Genomic DNA, 25378 nt, shown 5'->3' with positions numbered 1-25378 from the left:
TACCTATATTGCATAGATTACTAAAAAATGTTGAAAACAGAAATACTGTATATTAAAAAAGTGAGGTAGTGTCCAAAGCTTCAAAGTCCATTTAGGAATTGGATGGCAGTGGGGAGGAAGCTATTCCTGAATTGCTGAATGTGTGCCTTCAGGCTTCTGTATCTCCTACCTGATGGTAACAGTGAGAAAAGGGCATGCCCTGGGTGCTGGAGGTCCTTAATAATGGACGCTGCCTTTCTGAGACACCGCTCCCTAAGGATGTCCTGGGTAATTTGTAGGCTAGTGCCCAAGATGGAGCTGACTAGATTTACAACCTTCTGCAGCTTCTTTCAGTCCTGTGCAGTAGTCCCTCCATACCAGACAGTGATGCAGCCTGTCAGAATGCTCTCCACGGTACAACTATAGAAGTTTTTGAGTGTATTTGTTGACATGCCAAATCTCTTCAAACTCCTACTAAAGTATAGCCACTGTCTTGCCTTCCTTATGACCTCATCGATATGTTAGGACCTAGTTAGATCCTCAGAGATCTTGACGCCCAGGAACTTAAAGCTGCTCACTCTCTCCACTTCTGATCCCTCTATGAGGATTGGTATATGTTCTTTTGTCTTACCCTTCCTGAAGTCCACAATCAGCTCTTTCATCTTACTGATGTTGAGTGCCAGGTTGTTGCTGCAGCACCACTCCACTAGTTGGCATATCTCACTCCTGTACGCCCTCTCATCACCACCTAAGATTCTATCAACAATGGTTGTATCGTCAGCAAATTTATAGATTGGATCTGAGCTATGCCTAGCCACACAGTCATGTGTATATAGAAAGTAGAACAATGGACTAAGCACACACCCCTGAGGTGCACCAGTGATGATTGTCAGCGAGGAGGATATGTTATCACCAATCCACACAGACTGTGGTCTTCCGGTTAGGAAGTTGAGGATCCAATTACAGAGGGAGGTACAGAGGCCCAGGTTCTGCAACTTCTCAATTAGGATTGTGGGAATGATGGTATTAAATGCTGAGCTATAGCCGATGAACAGCATCCTGATATAGGTGTTTGTGTTGTCTAGGTGGTCTAAGGCCGTGTGAAGAGCCATTGAGATTGCATCTGCCATTGACCTATTGTGACGATAGGCACTCAAATTGCAATGGGTCCAGGTCCTTGCTGAGGGAAGAGTTCAGTCTAGTCATAACCAACCTCTCAAAGCATTTTATCACTGTCGATGTGAGTGCTACATTCATTCCGTCGTAGTATTTGTCAAGACTTGGAAAGGACATGGCAATGCTTTGCTGCCTGCACTTCGCCTTGCCTGAGAAATTGGACAGTCAGCTCAACTGACTCTGAAGACTAGTGGTATTTGTTTTATTCTTAGTTGTTCTTTTCAGCCGCATTGTAGGCTTTGTTCACCATTCAAGAGTCTTAGCTTATGGTCCTGTTTGGTCTAAAGTTTATTGTTTTCTCTTTAACACTGTTCGCATTAAAGTTTGTGAAATATCAAACTGCTTCAATGTCTCTCACTCTGCACTTGGGCCACATCCGAACTGGGTGACAGATCCTGTATAAATATACACAAAATTACCCTTGTACTCAAATCAGCCAGCAACAAAGGCAAATATATCCCCTTCCTTTCTGACTGGCCACTCCACCTGCATGTTATCTTTGAATGACTAGTATAAATTGGTTACTTTAGTCCTTTTGTATTGACATTTCCCAGCCTCACGCCATTTGAAAAATATTATAGTGTCATAGAACACTATAGTACAGAACCAGGCCCTTCAGCCCATCTAGTCTGTGCCAAACCAATGAACAGCCTAGTCCCATCAACCTGCACCCTGACCATAGCCCTGCATGCCCCCACCATATTTGTACCTATTCAAATTTCTCTTAAATGTTAAGATTGACCTTGCATCTACCACTCATATCCCCTTAAACATTTCACCTTTCACCCTTAACTTATGATCACCAATTGTAGCCCCACCCAACCTCTGTGGGAAAAGCCTGTTTGCATTTACCCTATCTATACTCCTCATAATTTTGTATACCTATATCAAATCTCCCCTCAATCTTCTATGTTCTAGGGATTAAAGTTGTAACCTATTCAATCTTTCCCGATAAGTCAGGTCCTCAAGAGCTGGCTACATCCTTGTAAATTTTCTCTGCACTCTTTCAACTTTTAACCTTGCTTTCACCTTTTCTGTAAGTAGGTGACCAAAACTGCACACAATACTCCAGACTAGGCCTCAACAATGTCTTACACAATTTCAACATAACATCCCATCTCCTGTACTCAATGCATTGATTTATGAAGGCCAATGTGCCAAAAGCTTTGTTTATGACCCTATCTACCTGTGATGCCACTTTCAAGGAATTATGGATCTGTACTTCCAGATCCCTCTGTTCTACCACTCTTCTCAGTGCTCTACTGCTCACCTTGTGAGTCCTACCCTGGATGGTCCTCCCAAAGTGCAACACCTCACAGTTGCCTGCATTAAATTCCATTTGCCTTTTCTCAGCCCAATTTTCCGGCTAGTCTAGATCCCATTGCAAGCTTTCATAGTCTTCCTTGCTGTCCACTGCTACTCACATTCTTGGTGTCATCTGCAAAGTTTTTGATTCATTTAACCATATTATCATCCAGATCATTGATATAGATGACAAACAGTAATGGACCCAGCACTGATCTCTGCGGCACTCCATTAGTCACAGGCCTCCAGTCAGAGAGGCAAGCATCCACTACCACTCTCTGGCTTCTCCCACAAAGCCGGTATCTAATCCTACTTACTACCTCACCTTGAATGCCAAGTAACTGAACCATTTTGACCAACCTCTCAGACAGAACCTTGTCAAATGCCTTGCTAAAGTCCATGTGGATAACATCTACTGCCTTGCTTTCATTAACTTTCCTGGTAACTGCCACAAAAATATCTATGAGATTGGTTAGACATGACTTATCATGCTCAAGATTCCCCAAACCTGTTATCTTTGCCTTTTATTCTGACAGGAATATACAAACTCAGCACTTTCAAAAGTTCACTTTTGAAGATCTCCGACTTACCAAGTACACCTTTGCCAGAAAACAACCTATCCCAATCCACACTTACCAGATCCTTTCTGATACCATCAAAATGTGCTTTCTCCAATTTAGAATCCCAACTTGAGGATGAGACTTATCCTTTTCCATAATTACTTCGAAACTAACGGCATTATGATTACTAGATGCAAAGTGTTCCCCACCCAAACTTCTGTCACCTGCCTTGTCTCATTCCCCAATAGGTGATCTAGTATTGCACTCTCTCTAGTTAGAACCTCCATGCTCTAATTAAGGAAACCTTACTGACTACATTTGACAAACTCTTTCCCATCCAGCCCTTTTACACCACGGGAGTCCCAGTCAATATGTGAAAAGTTAAAATCACCTGCTATCACAACCTCATGTTTCTTACAGGACTCTGTTATTTCTCTACAAATTTGCTCCCCTAAATCCTGCAGACTACTGGATGGTCTATAATAGAATCCCATTATCTTGGTCATACCTTTCTTATTCCTCCATTCTATCCTCACTAGGTGAGCTCTCCAGTCTGTCCTGACTGATTACTGCTGTGATGTTTTCCCTGACTAGTAATGCCACCCCTCCCCCTTTGTTCCCTCTCACTCTATGTTTAAAACAAAAGTATCTTGGAACAGGGAGCTGCTAGTCCTGCAAGCAAATCTCAGAACATCAGTTCCAACATGCTCAATCTTTTGATTCCTGACTTTGCTTTTAAGCTTAACAACACTTTTCTCCTCAACCACTCCACTACCTGTTCTGGTGCTTTGGGTCCCATCCCCATGCAACTCTATATTAAACTCCTTGTGTAGCACTAGCAAACCTTCTTGCTGGGATATTAGACCCCTCCAGCTCAGGTGCAAGCTGTTCCTTCTGTTCAGGTATCATCTTCCCTAGAAGAAAGCCCATTGAGCCAAAAATCTGAAGCCTTCCCTCCTGCACCATCTCCTTAGTCACATGTTAAACTGTATGATCTTCCCATTTCTGGCCTCACTAGCACATGGCATATGTAAGATCCTGAGATCACAATGCTGATGGTGTTGCCCTTTAACTTATCAGCCAGCTCCTCCAGCATTTTGTGTGTGTTGCTTGGATTTCCAGCATCTGCAGATTTTCTTTTGTTTGTCACCTCCTCTCCCCTTCCCTTCTGAGCCACAGAGCCAGACTCAGTTACTGAGACCTGACAGCTGTGGCTTTTCTCTGCTAGGTAAAACCCCCACCCACCAACAGTATTCAAAGCAGTTGCAGTTGATGAGGGGGTCAGCCACAGAGGTTCTCTGCACTGGCTGTCTATCCCCTCCCACCCACCCCTACCTTCCATGTATGTTCTACCTAAAAAACCTCTCAGCCTCCCAAATGACCTGTGGTGTTCAACCAGTTCCAGCTCCAACTCCTTAATGTGGTCGGACAGAAGCTGCAGCTGGATGCACTTCTTGCAGGTGTAGTCGTCAGGGACACTGGAGGTCTTCTTACCTTCCCATATCCCGTAAGAGGAGCATTCCACTATCCTGCCTGGCATCTTCACTGCTCAAAAGATAAATAATGAAAAAAATTACATACCGCCTAAGCCTCGGTAACACAAAGCTTCATCTGCACACACTAACACTGGCTCACTCATATAATAGATGCTCTGCTTAAACCCAACTTCTTTTTATTGGACCTGGCCAAGCACCTAATTATGCGTAATCCAATGTCTCCTTGGGAACTGTGGTACACAAAATATACTGATTGGCCCTACCACTTCTTTTAAACTCTCTCTCCCTTGATGCAAACTAATGTCTCTTCAAGAACTGTGGCACGCAATATGTACCAACTGCCCTGCTTGCTTCTTTGAAATTGTCTCTCCCTCTACACAATACGATGTCACCTCGAGAACTGCGGCACGCAAAAATGTACCGAATGGCCACATCTCACTTCTGTTAAATTCCCTCTCCCTCTATGCAATCTGATGTCTCCTCAGGAAATGTGGCCCACAAAAATGTGCCAACTACCCCCACTTGCTTCTGTTAAACTTTCTCTCCCTCCATGCAATCTGACATCTCCTCAGGAACTGTGGCTTAATATTCATATTTTCTTATACTTAGTCTGCATCTTTCTATCACTTTTAGGCCTCTGCATCCACACCATCATTTCCAGTTCCATTTCATACATTTGCTCCCAGCAGACAAATCATTGATACAGATTGTTGGGGTCCAAGAATCAAACCCATCCATGAAAACTCCATTATCACACTTGTTGACCTGTGAAAAATAAAATGTTCCTCACTCCTTTTTTTATTTGTAATCTATCTCTTAATTCATGTTACTTTCTTATTTTCCATCCCTTATGTGCTCTAAAATTGTGCATTAACCCCCTACATCTTTCATACAAAAGTCTCCTGTATTACCAATACAATTGTTTTAGCTCTGTGCTTCCTCCAGACCAAAGATGAAGTTCCAATTTTCATTTCTATACCACATCTTTCCAAGTTTCTGCAGTGCTGCACCTCTCTCAAGACTCTTAGTTCAGTGCTGCTGGATCCTGATGCTTTTTTGATCCAAAGGTTCTTTGGAAATCAAGAAGGAGGCGTAAGATGTGTTTCTTATGGTTACTTCGTTAGGTGTTACAAGAACAAAGAAAAGACAAGGGAAAAACCAGTTGTGGTCATCTCATATTCAAACGAAAGATAATAAAATCCCAGTGATAACAATTAACCTATGAATGTAAACTAAGAAACTTCTGGAAAAATAGGTAAGTAATCGCTAGAAAATTCCTGAACAATTACATGTAGATAGGTAATTATATGAAAATACAAGCAAGCAGAGGAAAGATAAACAAGGAAAGCATTAGAAAAATAACAATTCTACACCCTAATCCAGCAATGTCTTTTGTCTGACCTGGATGTCAGGGCAAGAATTAAGAATGGATCAGACAGGGAGTTGAACATAAAAAAATAATGTGATTTGGGAACACAAATAACACATCAGGTTTGATGATGTGGGAACACCTTCTCCAGAAGGGCTGCTGAGATTCAGGAAGCCTTCCCGGGGGAAATTAAGGGTTAGTGACAAATGTTGGCCTAGCCGGTGATGCTCGTGTCATATAAATAAACACTGCAGCAGACTTTGAGAAAGGTTCAGGATATATCTGGAAAGCTTGCCTGTTCCTTTATCGTTACTTCCATAGGGGAACATATAATTCTGAATTCTCTGTTACCCAGGCATCAGTTAGCCAAAGGTCAGTTCTTTAAATCGCACTTCGTGCAACATTCCAGCAGATAGCCAAACCACTAATTAGAAAGTGCTGCCAACTTTCAGTGGTGACCCACTAAAAGCATGGTCACCTCTCAATGTCATCTCTGCACTGAAGCTGCGCCAGTGCTTCAAGACAATCTAAGTAATTGCTTTGCAGTGGAGGGGTCTGGACAAATCAATATTAACTAAAGGAATTGCTTGAATTTGAGAATTAATTCCTTTTGAGCAATCTTTTAATTTAGCAGCAAATTTATTGGAACACAAAGACAAAGCAACAAGTAGTGATTATTTGCCCCATCCAGCTCTCCTGATCCTTTCTCAAACACGAATGTAACTCTTTATTTGAAGCAGTAACTAACCTTTCTCTAGACAAATCCTCTTACTTTACCGAATTAGGAATGAATATGTTTACCTCCTGAACATGTCAATGGAGAATTTACCATAAGCAACAGCAGATGGTTATATAACCTAAGGTAAAATTTAAACTAATAGCCTGCATGCTTAATGATCACACTCCCAAATACTTCCACTGTGTTTTACATAAAGTACCTTTCTACATCAAGTTATCTATAGCTTTGACTATAGTAAGAAAATTAAGTCATATCAGTCTTAATCATTTTTGTAATGGAATAGTTTCAAAATTGCTTTTACATAAAATGTAGAATCATTTTGTGTGCCTTCTGAATCCTTTCCATTCACTCAGTATCATCTTTATGTATGAAATCATACCTTGACACAGAACTCATCTATGGCTTTTTCTAATGCTTTATAAAATGTCAGAATCACTTCTTTAGATTAATATTCCATGGAGCTGCTTAGATAACAAGTCCTGTTATTTTTCTTTCCAGCTGGTGTCATACATTTTGCATCAATATCTGTCAACTCACATTTTAACATTTAATGTCATTTATATTCTGAATGGCTTAAGTTTTCGGATTGAACTCTGGGACTCTGCTGATCATAGCTGTCCAATTAGAATAACTACCTTTGGATTCCAATTATGAATTCAATTTATTATCCAATTTACAACATCCTCTTTTATCATAAGAACTTTCATTTTAACCACATCCTTAATGGAATAATAAATCTAGATTTTTCAGGAGGCTATTCATTTACCTATTCTGTTTTTTCCATCTGTAACTGATTGCATTGTGTGACTGCTGTGTATATTCTACATTAATGGGTTAATCTTAATGTTAATTATCAAATTTATCCACTCGATTGTGCTATATTGAATTTTGCCTTTACTGAAAGGGGAGAAAATTTGTTCCTGCCACTTCTCTGTTTTCACAATTTTCATGCCACTAACAGTTTAATTTAATGAGTTGAAGAGAAAGAGGGGAAAACTGTAACAAAAGATCATGTACAGGAGCTCATCTCATCTGATGGATTGCAATCAGCTGATTAATCAATTTAAAGGAAATCAAAGCAGCATTTTGTTCCATATTGACTCATATGTCCATTCCTTCCGAGTCCTATAGGCACAGTGTTAACACTGAAGCCTTTTCTCTGTGATTCAGCTACATTTTATAATTATATTTTGCAACAAAGCTAGAAGTACAATGGATTCCAGTTCATTGGGACACATCAGGAACAGTACATTTTGGCCCAATTAAGCAGCTGCCCCAATTAGCTGAAGTTTCATGGGAATAGTTAAAAAGGAATATAAAAAAGACAAACTACCATTTAATTGAGTAACAAATTATGAATTTAAGTGAAATACAGAACAAATTAGAACACTACAAATACTACTACAGCACTATAAAACTGTGTATTAGTTCCTAATGGTTATGAAAGGTATGCTGCCGTGTCCTTTTGACTGACTGTAAATGAACAAAATACCGCAGACACCTGGTGCGGATAACGGACTGCCTTCATACAATACTGTTGATGACTGCGTCCTCCAAATCTTCATTTTCATTGTAACATTCAAGATGATTGGTGATACCTTCAAATTCTTCATATTTCCTAACTTGTTGAAATAGCGAATTTGTTCCATTTTCACTCCCGCCTGTCCCTGGCATCTCCAGGCTTCAATGCTTGAAACTGCAGTGAGCAAAACAGTTCTAAATTGTCTTACTGCTTATTTCTCGTTAACTAACAGTAACAAAAATTGCTGCTTTTTGAACACAAGCACACACAACTGATGTTATTTAATAACTGTTTACCCTAAGATGCTGGATAAACAAAAGAAGCAGTGACTATTGTTTACTTGGACTTTCAGAAGGCCTTTGACAAGGTGCCGCACATGAGGCTGCCTAACAAGATAAGAGCCCATGGTATTTCAGGACAGAAACTAGCATGGATAGAAGATTGGTTGATGGGCAGAAGGCACAGAGTCAGAATAAAGTGGTCCATTCTGGCTGGCAGCCAGTGATAAGTGGTGGTATTGGGACCGCTTCTTTTCACATTATATCTCAGTGATTTGGATGATAGAATTGATGGCTTTGTCGCCATATTTGCAGATGATTCAGAGATAGGTGGAGGGCCAGGTAGTGTTTTGGAAGCAGGGAGTGGCAGATGGAATATAGCATAGAGAAGTATATGGTCATGTACTTTGGTAGTAGCAATAAAAGCGTAGATTATTTTCTAAAAGGGGAGAAAAATTGATAATGAAATGTGCAAGGAGACTTAGGAGCTCTTATGCACGATTCCTTCAAGGTTAACTTGCAGGTTGAGTCAGTGGCAAAGAAGGCAGATGCAATGTTAGCATTCATTTTGAGAAGACTGAACGTAAAAGCAAAGATGGGACACCGAGGCTTTATAAAGCATTGGTCAGACCGCACTTGGAGTATTGTGAGAAGTTTTGGGCCCCCTTTCAATGAAAAAGAAGGGCTGGCAGAGGAGAGGGTTCAGAGGAGGTTCCTGAGAATGATTCTGGGAATGAAAGGGTTAATCAATGAGGAGTGTTTGATGATTCTGGGTCTGTACTCACTGGAGTTTAGAAGAATGGGGGGGGGGATCTTATTGAAACCTATCGAATATTGGAAGATTACAGATTGGATGTGATGAGGACATTTCCGATAGTGAGTGAGTCTAGGATCAAAGGGTTGAGCATCAGGATCGAGGGACGCCCATTTAAAACCATTATGAGGAGGATCTTCTTTAGCCTGAGGGTGGTGAATCTGTGGAATTCATTGCTACAGCTGGCTGTGGAGGTCAAGTCATTGACTATATTTAAAGCCGGGGTTGATAGGTTCTTGGTTAGTCAGGTTATCAAAAGCTATGGGGAGAAGAATGAAGAATGGGATTGAGAGGGATAATGAATCTGCCATTGAATAGCAGAGCAGACTCAATGGACTGAGTGGCTTAATCATGTTCTTATGGTCTAATTATGATGTAGTGTTCTATAGCCAGTCATGTACAGTATACTCGACTGACTCTAGCTAGAAACTAGAGTCTCGATCTGTCTCTATCTCAGGAGGCAGCTTATCTATTGATGTCTATTATAAACCCGCAGACTCTCACAGTGGCCTGTGCAATACTTCTTCCCACCCTGTTACTTGTAAGAATGCCATCCCCTTCTCTCAATTCCTCATCCTCTCAGGATGAGGCTTTTCATTCCGGAGTAAAGGAGATTTCCTCCTTTCAAAGAAAAGGGCTTCCCTTCCTCCACCATCCACACTGCCCTTAACTGCATCTCTTCCAGTTTGCGAATGTCTGCCCTCAACCCCTCCTCCTGCCACCCCACCAAGGATAGAGTTCCTCTTGTCCCGTTGTCCTCACCTATCACCCCACCAGCCTCCACATCCAGCACATAATTCGCCGTAATCTGCCATCACCAATGGGATCCCACCACCAAACACATCTTTCCTTGCCCCCCAACTTCTGCTTTCTGCAAGGATCGCTCCCTACGCGATTCCCTTGTCCATTCGTCCTTCCCCACTGATCTCCCTCCTGGTATTTATCCTTGCAGGTGGAACAAGTGCTACACCTCCCTCACTACCAGTCAGGGCACCAAACAGTCCTTCCAGGTGAGGCGACACTTCACCTGTGAGTCTGTTGGGGTCATCTACAGATCTGGTTCTCCTGGTGTGGCCTCCTGTATATCAATGAAACCCAATGTAAATTGGGAGACTGCCTTGACGAGTACCTATGCTCTGTCCTTCAGAAAATGCAGGATCTCCCAGTGGCTTCCCATTCCCATTCCGACATTTCAGTCCATGGCCTCCCCTACTGTTGCTATGAGGCCACACTCAGGTTGGAGGAGCAACACCTTACATTCCATCTGGGTAGCCTCCAGTCTGATGGCATGAACATTGACTTCTCAGACTTATGGTAATGCCCCTCCCCTCTCCGTCACCATTCCCCATTCCCATTTCCTTCTTTCACCTTATCTCCTTACTTGTCCATCACTTCCCTCTGGTGCACTCCCCCCCCCCCAACTTTTCTTTCTTCAATGTTCTCCAGCACTGTATCTTTTTCACCAATCAAATTCCCAGCTCTTTACTTCATCCCTCCCCATCCTGGTTTCACCAATCACCTTGTGTGTCCTGCTCCACTACCCCCACCCTCAACATCTTTTTTTCTCCAGTCCTGATGAAGTGTCTCGGCCCGAAACGTTGATGATACTTTTTTCCATAGATGCTGCCTGGTCTCCTGAGTTCTTACAGTATATTGTGTGCGTTGCTTGGGTTTCCAGCATCTGCAGATCTTTTCTGGTTTGTGAAGGGAATCCCGGCTATTTTCTCAGTTAGTTTTTGTTCTTTGAGAGTTGTCTCAAAGAAGCCGCTGCTCTGATTAACCCAATGGCCCCATTAACCAGAATTCACTATATTTTATTGGTGCCATGAAACATCTTTGTAAACTCCAAAACTCCAAAAACAGGACAGTGAATACCACTCATGAATTCTGAGCAAGTAGCAAATAAGATGAATGAGCAGATAATCTCCTTCAATAATGTTAGTTAAAGGATAAAGATTGTCCAGGATCCTGAAAAATATTCACTGTCCTGGAAATTAGATTGAATTGTGTAATTTTAAATAAGCTTTGGTTAGATTGAAAGCCAATGGCAACCATTTACATGTACATTTACATGTGTTAGATACCGCACTGAGTCATGCCACCTGCAAAAATTGTCTGATGACTCAGCAATAGTTGGATGTATAAGGGGAGGATGGGAGGATGAATACAGAGCCCTGGTGGAGGACTTTGTCAAATGGTGCAAACTGATTCATCTGCAGCTCAACATCAGTAGGACAAAGGAGATGGTGATGGACTTCAGGAGGACTAAGCCTGCACTGCTCACTGTTACTATTGATGGTGAGGAGGTGGATGTGGTGAGGACCTACAAGTACCTGGGGGTGAACCTGGATGACAGACTTGAGTGGAGCACCAACACAGAGGCTGTGTACAAGAAGGACCAGGGGCAATAGTATCAACATGGGTGATACCAATACTGATTAGAAATGCTGGATCAACAGGCTCAATAAGCTGATTAGAAATGCTGGATCTGTTATAGGAGTTAAACTGGAGATTATGGAGAACAAAGGACCCTACGGAAAATCCTGGCAATTCTGGACAATATTTCTCACCCTCTGCATGCCACCATGGCTGAACAAAGGAGCACTTTTAGTAATGGACTGAGACAACTGTGCTACTCCAAAGAGCGCTATATGAGGTCACTCTTACCCTCGACCATCAGGTTCTATAATGAGTCAATCTATAGTCAGGGAAGTGATGATTAGATTAAATTAGATTAGATTATGAGGACATTCAGTTATCATTTATTGTCATTTAGAAATGCATGCATTAAAAATGATACAATGTTCCATCAGTATGATATCACAGGACAGACCAAGACTAAAACTGACAAAAACCACATAATTATAACATATAGTTACAACAGTGAAGAACAATACCGTAATTTGATAAGAGCAGACCATGGGCATGGTAAAAAAAAATCTCAAAGTCCCGATAGCCCCAACATCTCACACAGACGGTAGAAGGGAGAAACTCTCCCTGCCATGAGCCTCCAGCGCCGCAAACTTGCCGATGCAGCACCATTGGAAGCACCCGACCGCAGCCAACTCTGAGTCCATCCGAAAGCTTCGAGCCTCTGACCAGCCCCCTGACACTGAGCACCGAGCACCATCTCTGTCGAGCGCTTCAACCCCGCCCCGGCTACCGAGCAACAAGCAAAGCTGAGGATTCGGGGCCTTCCCCTCCGGAGGTTTCGGATCACACAGTAGCCACGGCAGCAAAACAGGCATTTCAGAAGTTTCACCAGATGTTCCTCCATGCTCTCACGTCTGCCTCCATCAAATCAGAATTGTGCACGGGACCCTACTTGACAAATAACAGACATTCATCACCGGAGTGGCCGCGTGCTCTGCGTCGTGCCGCCATCTTCTTCTCTCCTACTGCTGTTAAATTGTTTAAGGTAATTTATTTTTTATTCTTTCTTCTTTCTCTTCTAATATTTGTATCTTTGTGTATCTGTGTGCTTGTAATGCTATTGTGACACTGCAATTTCCTTTGGGATCAATAAAGTATCCATCTATCACCCTAGTTTCTTGTCCCTCTGAAAATCAATTTTTCTTTTGTGATGTCTGAGTTGTCCTGGGTGCAATCATAGTTGATCTGAAATAACCATGTGTTGGACAATGTTCAACTAAGTCCCATTCTCATCCTTTATTCACCCCTCCCCACAGGTACTGACTCTTCCAACTACCTACAGATCTCCTACCAGAAGATCAATGAACCCAGCCCTGCACCTCGCCACCATCCATCAGCAACTTGCAGGTATCTACTTTTCTGCTTGTTCCCTCCATCATGCTGATTGTTGATTTGACCAAATTCTCCCTGGGCCTTGCTAAGCACTCCCAATACCAAAATCTGACACCATCAAAAACAGACTGGATCGCAGATGTCACTTCTCAGTGAAAAAGTGAATTCCCATTCAGAGGCTTCAGGCATTTCTCACCTTTACAGTTACAGGCATGTGTCTACGTAGTGTATCACCATAGCACACTATTAATACTCAAACCCAAATCTTTTAACAGTTCCTCGTGGTGCTTGCTATGAGCACCTGAAAAGGAAGATGAAATATTGACGTCATCCAAGAGGTGCTAGCTCCTCAGATTGGATTGAGATATTAACCTTGTTTATGTGCCCACACTTTTGGGTATAGAATTCCCTAGAACATAGAAGACCGAGGGGAGATTTGATGGAGGTATATGAAATTATAAGGGGTATAGATAGGGTAAATGCAAGCAAGCTTTTTCTACAGAGGTTGGGTGAGACTACAACTAGAAGTTATAGGTTAAATGTGAAAGGTGAAACGTTTAAGGGGAACATGAGGTGAAAATTCTTCAGAGATTGCTGAGAGTGTGGAATGAAGTTATCAGTGCAAGTACTGGATGTGATTTCAATTTCAATGGTTAAGAAAAGTTTGGATAGGTACATGGATGAGAGGCATATGGAGGGTTGTGATCTCGGTGCAGGTCAATGGAGCAAGCTGTTTAAATGGCTTGGCATTGACTAAATGGGCCAAATGGCTTTTGTGTCGTAGTTTTCTATGACTCCATAAAATATTTATTTCTACATTCGTGTTCTCTCTTGTATTACAGTCTTACTGTATATGTCAGAATTCATACATGTTTTCATCTTTCAGATTCTACAGGAATGCTTTCCAAAATGAAATCATCTAGGGTCTGTCGATGCAGCCAATGTAACTGGGCAGACAGAGGTAAAAATTTCAATATCAGCTTGCTCCTGTTGTTAACATAGACAGAAACCGCAGTACAGGCACGTGGTAGTATTCTACATTTGATGAGTGCTCTCTATTTATGATTTATGATAGATGGAGCTAAAGCACTTGAAATACTCAGATCTAATGCTTGCGTTAGGAACGTTCAGGAACTCAATAATTCTACTTTTGCTTTCCGACAGAAAGGCCAAATACATGTACTGTGACAAGAAGCTCCATGACATCACACACAAAACCAAGGCTACAGATAAACTTCACTCCTGTCAACTGTACCCCAAGGCTCACACACTTGCAAAAGCTACACACCTGCAGTACATTAATCACATATTTAAGGTTAAAAAGGTTCATTTATTATCAAAGTATACAACTCTGAAATTCTTCTTCTCCAGATAGCCATGAAATCAAGAAGGAAAAGAACAGAGCATGATCATTAACACCCCCCCCCCAATCACTCCTCCCTGCACAAAAAAAAACCAGGAACAGAACAGGCACATCGATCTCCAAATCCCCTTCCCCCAAACACAAAAAATGAGAAAGATCGGGCGTAAAGCACAGAATAAGAAAAACTAAAGGCTGGGAAAAGTCTATAGTCCAAGTCCATATCCAAAATGCAGAAAACCTGGGTAATCTTCTCTGGGCATGGCGGCAGCCTCAACCCTATCCAATAGCAGAGCAATTCCCCAGTATTCGAAAGGCAGACTCCCCTCTGCGACAGCAGGAACGATCTCTATGAATCAGGGCTGGGATCTATTGGTCAAATGCTTCACCAACCCCAATTACCACATGCCTACATCCTACAGATTTTTCAATTGTGGCAGTCACATCTCCCAACTGCATTTCATGGCATCCACCAGTACCATTCCCCTTCTGCCAAAGGAAAGGGAGGCTCACACTCAGTGCCAACTGAAGCAGAGTGAAAGAGAAGAGTATGACCCAACCTCAGAGAAGCTACATTCAGAGCTACTGTGTTCAAGCAGATGCTGTGAATATCAGTTAGAGAAGGAATGTGAGATAAGCACAAGAGTGGAAGGGGAATCACCATCTGAAATGTTGGTTTCTGACATCACAGTTAGAGAGGGAATCCAGGTATTTCCTCCTTCGTTTCTCCCATTGATCTAAGTTCTTAGCACAAGCTAAACCCACGTTACTACTGGGCCGTGGAGCCTACAACAGGAGAATGTATATCTGGAGGCTTGCTTTGCAATGCAAGACCCACTTGGAGAAATGCTTCCTCAACACTCTCAAGTAATTTGCCAACAGTCCTCCTTTTCCTCCCTCCTTTTCATAGGAAACTGCTCTCTCTCAGTACTTCCTTCATTCTCACTATTCATCTTAGGTCTGGGTGAAGCTTACTAACATCCTCCCATCTGACAGCAAGAAGCAGGACTTAGCTGAAGTATAGAGTGGGGGACATAGACTGAAGATGCACAAGTCTGTTGCATGATTTCTGAAGACTGAAAAGTAGCACCTCTCCATAGCCCACTCAATTTCTAATTGGGTGCAAAAAAACATGCAAGAAAGTAATGCCTTTGGTGGAGGTACCTGCTACTGATAAAAAAAAACGTTTTTCTGTGTACATTAGGCTCATTGTTGAAATTTTGCAATACTTGTTTCAATTCAATGTAACAAACTGACTGATATCTCAAGTTCAAGTTCGAGTTCAAGTCCTCTGAATGTACATTTATACAACCAAACGAAACAGTGTTCCCCTGGACCAAGGTTCACCTTCAAAACATATATCACACACAACATTTAGTTTTAAAACTAAATATGACCACAAATAAGTTAATAAAATATAATTCAAAGTGTATGTAGTGTGCAGGACAGGTAAACAGTAAACAGTTCGCTGTCCTAGTGACAAGACCTGTCTTTAGTATCACAGCCTGAGGGAAGAAGCTCAATCTGTGCACTTGCACTGTGTGTGAGCATTGCACTTTCACCTGCATGGCAGTAAATGCAAGATATGTTTAAAATGTGAACGCATTCTTCATGCATAAAATTCCAGCCAACAACACCAAAGGAGGCAGAGGATCATCTTCAGTCATTTGCAAAATATATCAGTGAATTCAAAGGAGCCAAATTTAGGAAGCAGAGTCCACCCCTATAGCAAACTGCACATTGCATGAGTTACCACAGACCAACGTTTCCTCATGAATTTCTTCCAATATAATTGATTAAATATAATATAAAATATAAAATTATGCCCAGTAATTACAAAAATATTTTCTGAGAATGAAGAAAAAAATTGGCTCAGGTTTTGAGATATCATGGTATGTACAGTATCTGTCTCTAAGCTAAATTTTCTCTTATTACCCTTATTTTTCAGAAATCTTGAATTTGAACTCATCCACTGTGATAACAGATGTACAAAAATGAAAAGCTAGATAATCTAAAATTCTGAAATTGCTTGTCCTGCAGACTATCAACAGTTGAAGATGTAATTTGGTAAAAAGTGCAGGGAGATCTAAAAGTCAATAATGCATACAAAGTATGTGGTTTCCAGATCAGAAGAAGCTTGGGGTTAGGTGACGTGCGGACCATGTAAAGTCAACATCAACATCAAAGTACATCTATTATCAAAGAATGTATAAATTGAGATTTGTTTGCTTTCAGGCAGCCACCTAGCAAGTAACCTGATGAACCCAATTAAAAAAAAGAAAGACCCTAACCACTGGGCAGAGAAGGAGGGAAATGAAAAGAAACATCATGCAAACAATAGATGCAAACGACAGCATTCTGAACCAGAATGAGTCTTTAGATCCATTCCCCGAGCCCAAGCCTCGATCTCAGTTCATCATATTAGAGGGGCAAAAATGCTGCAAAACTCACAGAGACAACAGCCTCCAGAGAGAGGAATGAACATTGCGGGAGAGCAAGCAAAATCAGCCTGACCCTCGCCTCTATACCTGGGCTTTCCAGTCTATCTGGGCCAGCATTTGAATGATCTAAGCACCAGGTAGTGCCTCGCCCTAGGACCCGAGCCCAATGCAGAGACACGGCTGGACCGCACAGCCGGAAGCTGTTCTTGATCTCACCAAACAGGCTTGGTGCTTGGAATGATCAAGCCTCACATCAGGGTTCGGTGGACAGACATCAAAACTCATCCGCATCGACTCCCCTCCAGACTACTCACTCCAACAGCGACAGCGATACCAACTCTGTCTGCGACCATGTCTTGAACATGTTATGTTTTGGCTTTGCGAAACTGCAGTACAGCTCATGCTTTGAATCAGCTTCATCTCTGCTTGTTTCCTTATTGTTTGCGGTAATAGATGACCACAATTTACTTGAGAAAAGGTGTTATTAGTAATGACTTTAGTCATATTTCTTGCCTTCTGTAAGCTGTCGCACAGCTTCAGCAGCACCATTCAAACGAAGTTAACTCGGAGTACTGAAGAGGCAGCATAGGGCCTAGATAGTATAAACTGAAAAGTGTTTATTGGGATTGTAGGAGGAGGACTGGGATAATGGAGAGCAGTCAGCGAGACTGGAGCTGGCTGATCATATTTAAAGGATCATGGAAAAGTAATCCAAAAGATCACCATTCACCTCATATTAAAGAACCATTTCACCTCATTCTGAGAACATGCTCAGTCATGTATATTCATGAAGCAATTCTTCCTCTCACAGTGGTCAGGGGAAGCTATTGTGTCTTACCTGCTTAGGCAGACGATGTGCGAGACCAAACTAACCAGTTGAAGCACGGCAATTCACTCATTACACAAGATTCTCTTATCCAGATGGAGATGGATAGTAACTCAATTCGTAGCAACATCCATCTATCACCAAGGCACATAATTCTAACTTGATGGACACATTCATGGATTGTTCTGAAACTGTGGATGCAATTACATAGCTTTCTGCCAAGATGTTAAACAGCATGATTGGAAGAAGCTCTCACTTTGTGGGTAATGAAAATACTCTAGACAGACTGTGCGTCCTGATGCTTCTGTGGTGATGTTCTTGCAATACAAGGAACATTTATATAATGCTAATTCTTCAACATTCATTGAATAAAAGGGTTAGGGAAAGCGCCAGTCTCTTGGAACTCAAAGTCTCTCTGATCCAGGCCTGTCCACAATTGTGGGACACATTTACTAAGAAGTAGAGAGCCATTATAAGTGTGCCAGAGGACTCGTATATGAAAGATCTTAAAGGATCTTAATCATGTTAGTTGTTTGGACCTATTTTTCAAATTGAACTCCATGAGAATCTCGCACACGGCATATGCTTGAACATTTGGTACTGGGATAATTTCGGGGCTGCATCAAAGTGCACACAACACTCCATTCTAAACAAGCTTCAGGGCCCCACAGTGTGGGTACCATTTAATGGGCTCCAATATTACTGGTGGAGAATGTCACATTCACTGTTTCATAGAATTCTTCCTTAAAATTTCTTTCTCTGATAAAATATCCACGTATTCTTTTTTGAATGTTTGTCACATATGCTGACTGGAGTCAATATTTGACTCCCTTGGGAAATCTGTAAGAGGGATCACAAAACTGAGGCAGGCTGACGAAGCTGACAGAATGTTCCCAGTGTCAGATTAATTTGACTTGATCCTACAGAGATGTGGGAGGCATTGTCCCAAAGCATCAAGAATGCGTACACAAGAAATCGTTAGCCTGGGAAAAATAAACTGACAGAATGCCTCACGAGCAGGTAGTCAGAGAGAGCTCTGATAATATTTCTCTCATGGTACAGCAGGATGCCATTTCATATGGCTGCTTATTGCATGGTGTCCTGGAGATAACCAAATCAGATATTCCTTGAAGATGTACAGGGGATATTAAATGAAGATTGATTCCACTCGTAATATCTATATTTAACTCAGATCCCAGCAGAGGCTGTGAAATTACATTAAGCATTGTAACATACATTCACAAATTATGTTTGTTCTCTATGATGTAAATTGCAGTATTCTGAATCATCAGATGTATCTGCAGACTCTAACCTAATATCCCTATGCATATACACAAAGGCCAATTGAAACAGCACGTACAGTTTTCTTCCAGTTATATTGTCACACTAATTTGCCATTTAAAAAAAAATTACCTTTTCACTTTCTTCATCCTCCCCAAAGTAAAGAGTACGCTCTGGCAGTGTGAGTCGATCTTGGTCAATCTAGAAAATATTGGAACAGATTAATACCATTTTAAAAGTGTTATTAATCCAAAATGTTAATTATGGGCTATCTTCGGAAAGAAACGTGACTCTATGTTAATCAAATTTTCACCAGATATTCAAAACAATTGCAACATCTGTCACAGGGTATTAATAGTGAATATCAAAACTCACAATGGTTTGGTTCATCTGCTACTTTGACATGCTTGTAGGCTTCACCTGTAATTTCTTTTATCTTTGGTAATTGTTGCTGAATTGTAACAAATGGGATTGCTGAAGAATGGATAAAGAACAGTATGTAGGCTTGGATTTACTAGATAATGATAACACAAAACAACAATGGGAAAATACAAATGAAGATTGCATGACAAAAATCATACCTTCTCTTGTCTTCAAGATACAGAAATTAAGAATTAAACTCTATTCCCAATTGTATTATCTTCCTGACTTAAAATTTCAATGCTCATCACTACCTCATGGTATTTAGAGTCATCCTCTCATGCCATTTACCTTAAGAGTGCTTCTGTCTAGAGGTAACATAACACAATATGAATAAAATCAAAAAATAAAATAAATTATTTCCGGAATTTTAAAAAATCATGCGTTTTTGGTCTTCAAAGTGAATGTTCTTATTCCTTTGTTTTGTTTACATTTTATTGATTGTTAATCAAAGTGGAGATCAGTGGCTGCTTTACTTCTGTTGGGTTAATGAAAGATTAAATTGAGCACCGTAATGCCAAAAACAAGGTCAATCACAAAGCACCTGTAATTATACAGGATTCCTATTTATCAAGCGTATAATTATCTGCCTAACTGGTCTCAGTCCCAGATGTCATCAATCTACTATGCGGTTGAGCAGTACACCAAACTAAATCACTTCAAAACTTTGGGCGAAAATGTTTGCAAATTCAGATTTACTGTCCATATTACAAACACTAAAGAGGCAGCCTATTTGCAGGGGTGGATATCAGCTTCCAAATGAAGACTTTATTTAAATTTTCACAAAACTAAATTGGGTGGTCGTGGTTATATAGATAGTGTGGTAAAAAATTAAAATGGGGAAGTATTAGTTGGAATGAAAAGAAGTATTAGCAAGTTTTAAAAAGCAAATAAATTATCTGTTGTAGATTAAATGTATCCTAGGCTCTTGGGCAAACCAGAAAAAAAAAGCTATGGACAAAACACTAGAGAGCTGGACACTGCTGTTGTGATACTATTATTTAAAATGGTAGAAAGGAATAGATTGTTAGCCAGCTGCAGTAAAGGACCAATTATTAGGACAAAAAATTGATGGACAGAAAAAATTCTTTTAATCAAGGAAAAGTCAGCACAGATTTGTTAGGTACAAACATATCTGGATGACTGAACTTACGGAAGAGTTATTCAGGTGGAGAAGATGAGTCAAATGCATTTGATGCTTAATGGCTATTGCAAAGGCTTTTAACAAGGCCACAAATAGGACACTGATCTGAAAAACAGAGCTCTGTAGAAGTGGAGACAAAGTGGCATGTTTTTTCCGACATTGCATCACAGAAAGCGAGCACGGGATCAAAGTCAATTGGTGAGTGTCTGAGTGTTTGCAGAACTGCTTGTATAAGATTCTACCTGGTACAATGATTTGCATCTGGCCATGATTATAATGTTCGCAGGTACTATAAAAATTGCTGATCTGCCAGACAAAGAAAGCTGCAGAGTGCATGAAGATGTTAATGGATTGGTCACTTTGGCAGAAAAGTAGCAAATGGAACTCAAGCCAGAAGTTGTGGAATAAAGGATATTTGAAGGACAAACAAGTTGAGGGAAATTTTGTGGTACAATGTGAAGCACAAAAGATCAGAAAGTCCTTGGGATTCAGCACTGATCCATGAAGGTGGCAGCACAGGAAGGTAGAATGATCCAGAAGCCATAACACACTTATAGGATTAGTCTGAATAGCTCTCTAATGGCTGCCATGAATTATTTAGAAATGGAGACAAATATCATAAGGGGAATTTGATTCTCAGATTGTTGGTGGAGAAAATTATTTTAATAAATCCATTGCATACTGAGTGAACATTTTTCTTTATAAGTTGCATTTTAACTTGTCAGAGCATTTGTCATGTTGTAGAAATCGATGTGATAAAATTTTATTGGTATTTCACAGCACCTGAATGTACTACAAATATTAAGTGATTGATATTGCTGTAAATATCAACCCAATAACTGAAAAAATTACTTGTGATTTTAATGGAGAACCAGAAGATGCAAACATTGGTAATAATGATTAACTATTATTCATTTGTACAATATCCAGTGTACAAATAACATCCATAATGGTAAACATATTTATTTGCTAATTTTCACATCAGAGTTACAGTTTAAAAGATCTATTAGAATTGGAATTGATTTATTATTGTCATATGTACTGAGATACAGTGAAAAACTTCTTTTGTATACTGTTCGATGAGATCATTACAGCGTACATTTAGGTTGAACAAGCTAAACTAATAACAGAATACAAAATAAGATGCAACAGCTACAAAAGAAGTGCAGTGCAGATAAACAATAAGGTGCAAGATCATAGATTGTGAGATCAAAAGTCCATCATATTGTATCAGGGAATGATTTAATAGTCTTCTAATAGTGGGGTAGAAGCTGTCCATGAGCCTGGTGGTATGTGCTTTCAGGCTTTCGCATTTTCTGCCCAGAGTGTTAGAGAAGAAAAGTTCAAAGTCCAAAGTAAATTTATTATCAAAGTGCATATATGTCACCATATACAAGCCCAAAATTAATTTTCTTGTGGACATACTCAATAAATTCAATAACCATAATGGAATTAATGAAGACCTCACCAGCAGAGTATATAGCCAGTGTGCAAAACACAGCTAACTGCAAATACAAAAAAAAGGAAATAATAATAATAATAATAATAAATAAGCAATAAATATCAAGAAAATGAGATGAAGGGTCTTTGAAGTGAGTTCATAAGTGGTGAGAACATTTCAGTGATGGGGCAAATGAAGTTGAGTGAACCTTATCTCCCTCCCTGGTTTAAGAGCCTGTTGGTTGAAGGGTCATAACTGTTCCTGAACCCTGTGAGTCTCGGGGCTCCTGAACCTTCTTCCTGACGGCAGCAGCGAGGAGAATGTATGGCCTGGGAGGTGGGGGCCCCTGATCATAGATGTTGCTCTCCTGCTTTACCCATCATGGACTGGGTTCCTTCCGCTATTTTTTGTAGGATTTTCTCTCCAAGGGCATTGGTGTTTCCATACCAGGCTGTGAAGCAGCCAGTCAATATATGCTCTGTTGCACATCTATAGAAGTTTGCCAAAGTTTTAGATGTTATGCCAAACATTTGCAGACTCCTAAGGAAGTAGAGGTGCTGCCGTGCTTTCCTTGTTATTCTACTTACGTGCTGGGCCCAGGACAAGCCCTCTGAAATGATAACACTGAGGTATTTAAAGGGCCTTCTCCATCTCTGATCCTCCAATGAGGACAGGCTCATGGGCCTCTGGTTTCCTTCTCCTGAAGTCAATAATTAGCTCCTTGGTCTTGCTGACATTGAGTAAGAGGTTGTTGCGGCACCCCTCAGCCTCCTGCATGCTGATTCGTCACCACCTTTGATTCGGCCTACGGCAAAAGACTAGATGTCTGCGGTGGGTGGAATCCTTGAGTTTGCTGGCTGTTTTACTGAGGCAGCAAGAAGTATGCAACTGACTCTAACAGTTTGGATTTCTACTTCTCCCCAAAGACTCACAATCCTTTGTGGAAACCCAGGAATCAGTTTAGTTGGATGGTTATTAATGTATTTAATTATGTTCCCAAAAAAAATCTCAATAATTAATTAGTTTAGATGTGCATAATGTAACTTTACATCAAACAAGTTTTAGACTACCAGAGGGATGAAAACAAATAGTTTTTAATGTCACTAATTATTTTTCATCTAGAAATGGAACTTTCTTTGTAAATTGTGTATATTACATCAGACGGTCATCTATTATACCACTTCATTCTCCTATCACAGAATTCATGACTGTAGTGTATTTAATATGTCTGTAATATTTGAGGGTAACCGACGGGTCTCAAACCCTCGGTGAGATAGGGAGTTGTCTATCCCAGCATGTGAAGACAGACTCCGGCGGATTGAGCGGACGAGACCAATGGAAGGTCCAACGGTCAAGAAGGCGGTCCCTGCAAGCGTCGTGGAACGTGTAGAGCAGGACAAGACACAGAAGACGTTCTGGTCGTCCACTGCGCCTAGTCCCATCTCCAGCCGTCTCGACTCTGTCTTGCCACTGGATCCAGATGGGAATTGGGAAGAGAGAGTGAGGCTGACGCTGCGCAACTCTCTGTCACTTAAATCCTAATCACGCACTAGTCTCGACACCATCATCAATGGTGTCGAGGTCCTCATCGACGTACGATGGACGAACAACAACAACAACAATATTTGAGTAATATTGTAAATATATTGTTTGATTAAGCATTCTTTGTTTACGTAATTCAATATTGATTACATGTGAGAAGTACGTGAATGGTATACAACATTATGCACCACATCATAGGTGAGCACCTTACTAAAGAAAACAAAAAGAAAAACCAGATAGGCAAGTATCCAGCTCCTGTGTTTTTCTTTTGATTAATTTCTGGAGTTACAGAACATAACAGTAGTGATAAGGAAGGTTAAAAATGAATCTGAGACAATTACCTACTTATTGAAGCACAGCACATTTTTCTTCACAAGGGAGGAGAGACATTTTGAGTTTTAATAAAAGACAGAAAGTGGACAAAACTAACAAGAAAATAGCACAGCCACAGGTTTATAAGCAGTGAGTACTGGATGATAATAATAATAATAAATAAATAAATATACAGAAATAGATGGATACATCAGAAAGATGGACACATTTGATTGCACAACAGATAACTGGATGATGTATATTGAATTAATTGAGCTGTATTTTGAAGAAAATGAAATAGCCAATAAAAAATGAGTGCCAGTGCTGATGAGCGCAATGGGTGAAAAAGTATACAGTTTGCTTAGAAGTTTAACTGCTCCAACCAAACCAGCCAAAGTAAGCTTTGATAATATCGTGAATGTAATGCAGGAACATTAAGAACCAAAACCATATTGATTTTTGAATGCTTTGAAAAGTAAGAGGAGTCCACTACAACTTAATTAAATATGAATTGAAGAAATTGTCCAAGCATCGTCAGTTCAGTAATGGGCTTAATGATGCACTGAGAGATTGTTTAGTTTGTGAAATCTTACAAGAAAGCATTCAAAAATGGCTCCTAACTGAAGCACAACTCATATTTAAATGAGCAGTTGAAATCACTGAATCAATCAAAACAGCAGTCAGAGACGCAATTGAGTTGCGCTCAGGAATGAAAGTGAGCATGAACAGAATTGCAACATTTAAACAGAAACCAGCCTGGCCAATCAAATTATGTCACCATTGTGGCAGGGGCTCACATACAAATAAATGCAGGATTAAAGGCAAAACTTGCAGAAAATGCAACCAATTACTACACATACAAAGAGCACATTGGGCAGGCAAAAATAAATGGACTGTACTGGTAAGAGAAAAAGAAGAAAAGTCAAGTTGCAGTTTCAAAAAGAGCCAAAAAGGACAGTATCCAACCTACCTGGATACTGTTGATTAAAAATCTGATAATGATGAGAGTGATACAGGACTGTGTAGCCTTGAGATTTATTGTGTGAAAATTAACAATATATAAGCATTATGGCTTATACCAGAAGTGAATGTCAAATTAATTAAAATGTAATTGGACATTGGCTCAACTGTTTCAGTCATTCTGCAAAATGAGATTGAACAGCATTTCAAAGATACTGAACTGAAGCCTGCAGATATCTATGTAAGAACTTACACTGGAGAAAAGATAACTTCTGTGGGAATGACATTTGTAACAGTGAAATACAGTGACCAACAAGCCCCATTGAGTTTGTATGTGGTAAGAACAGGAGGGTCAACATTTTGCAGCAGTGATTGGCTGAAGCAACTACAACTTGATGGGAGATCCAGGCACATTTTGCATGCCACATCCCTTGCAATACAGTCAATTGAGAGTGAATTATGAAAGGTACTGGATAATGCCACAGCAGTGTTCAAGGATGGCACTAAATGAAAATGGCACTCCCAAGTTTTACAAAGCCTGTCCAGTTCATTATACCAGCCATGATAAAGTAGCCAGTGAGCTAGATTGCACGGAGGCTGAAGGAATTCTCTGCAAGGTTAAATGGAGCCCATGGGCAATGCCAATCG

At 40.5% G+C, this 25378-nt stretch overlaps 1 protein-coding gene across 1 annotated transcript in view; it reads right to left on the bottom strand.

Annotated features, from left to right (window-relative positions):
• Positions 1 to 25378, bottom strand: part of LOC140195895 (endothelin-converting enzyme-like 1) — a 117743-nt gene that overhangs the window by 65850 nt on the left and 26515 nt on the right. The window contains exon 2 of the mRNA XM_072254551.1: positions 19044 to 19112. Coding sequence (XP_072110652.1) covers positions 19044 to 19112 — 69 coding nt within the window. The remainder of the gene's footprint in view (positions 1 to 19043; positions 19113 to 25378) is intronic.

The sequence above is a fragment of the Mobula birostris genome, chromosome 4 (genome assembly GCF_030028105.1).
Source record: "Mobula birostris isolate sMobBir1 chromosome 4, sMobBir1.hap1, whole genome shotgun sequence".
NCBI lineage: Eukaryota > Metazoa > Chordata > Chondrichthyes > Myliobatiformes > Myliobatidae > Mobula > Mobula birostris.
Note: the sequence above shows the minus strand (reverse complement) of the source record. Positions and strands in the feature narration are given on the sequence as shown.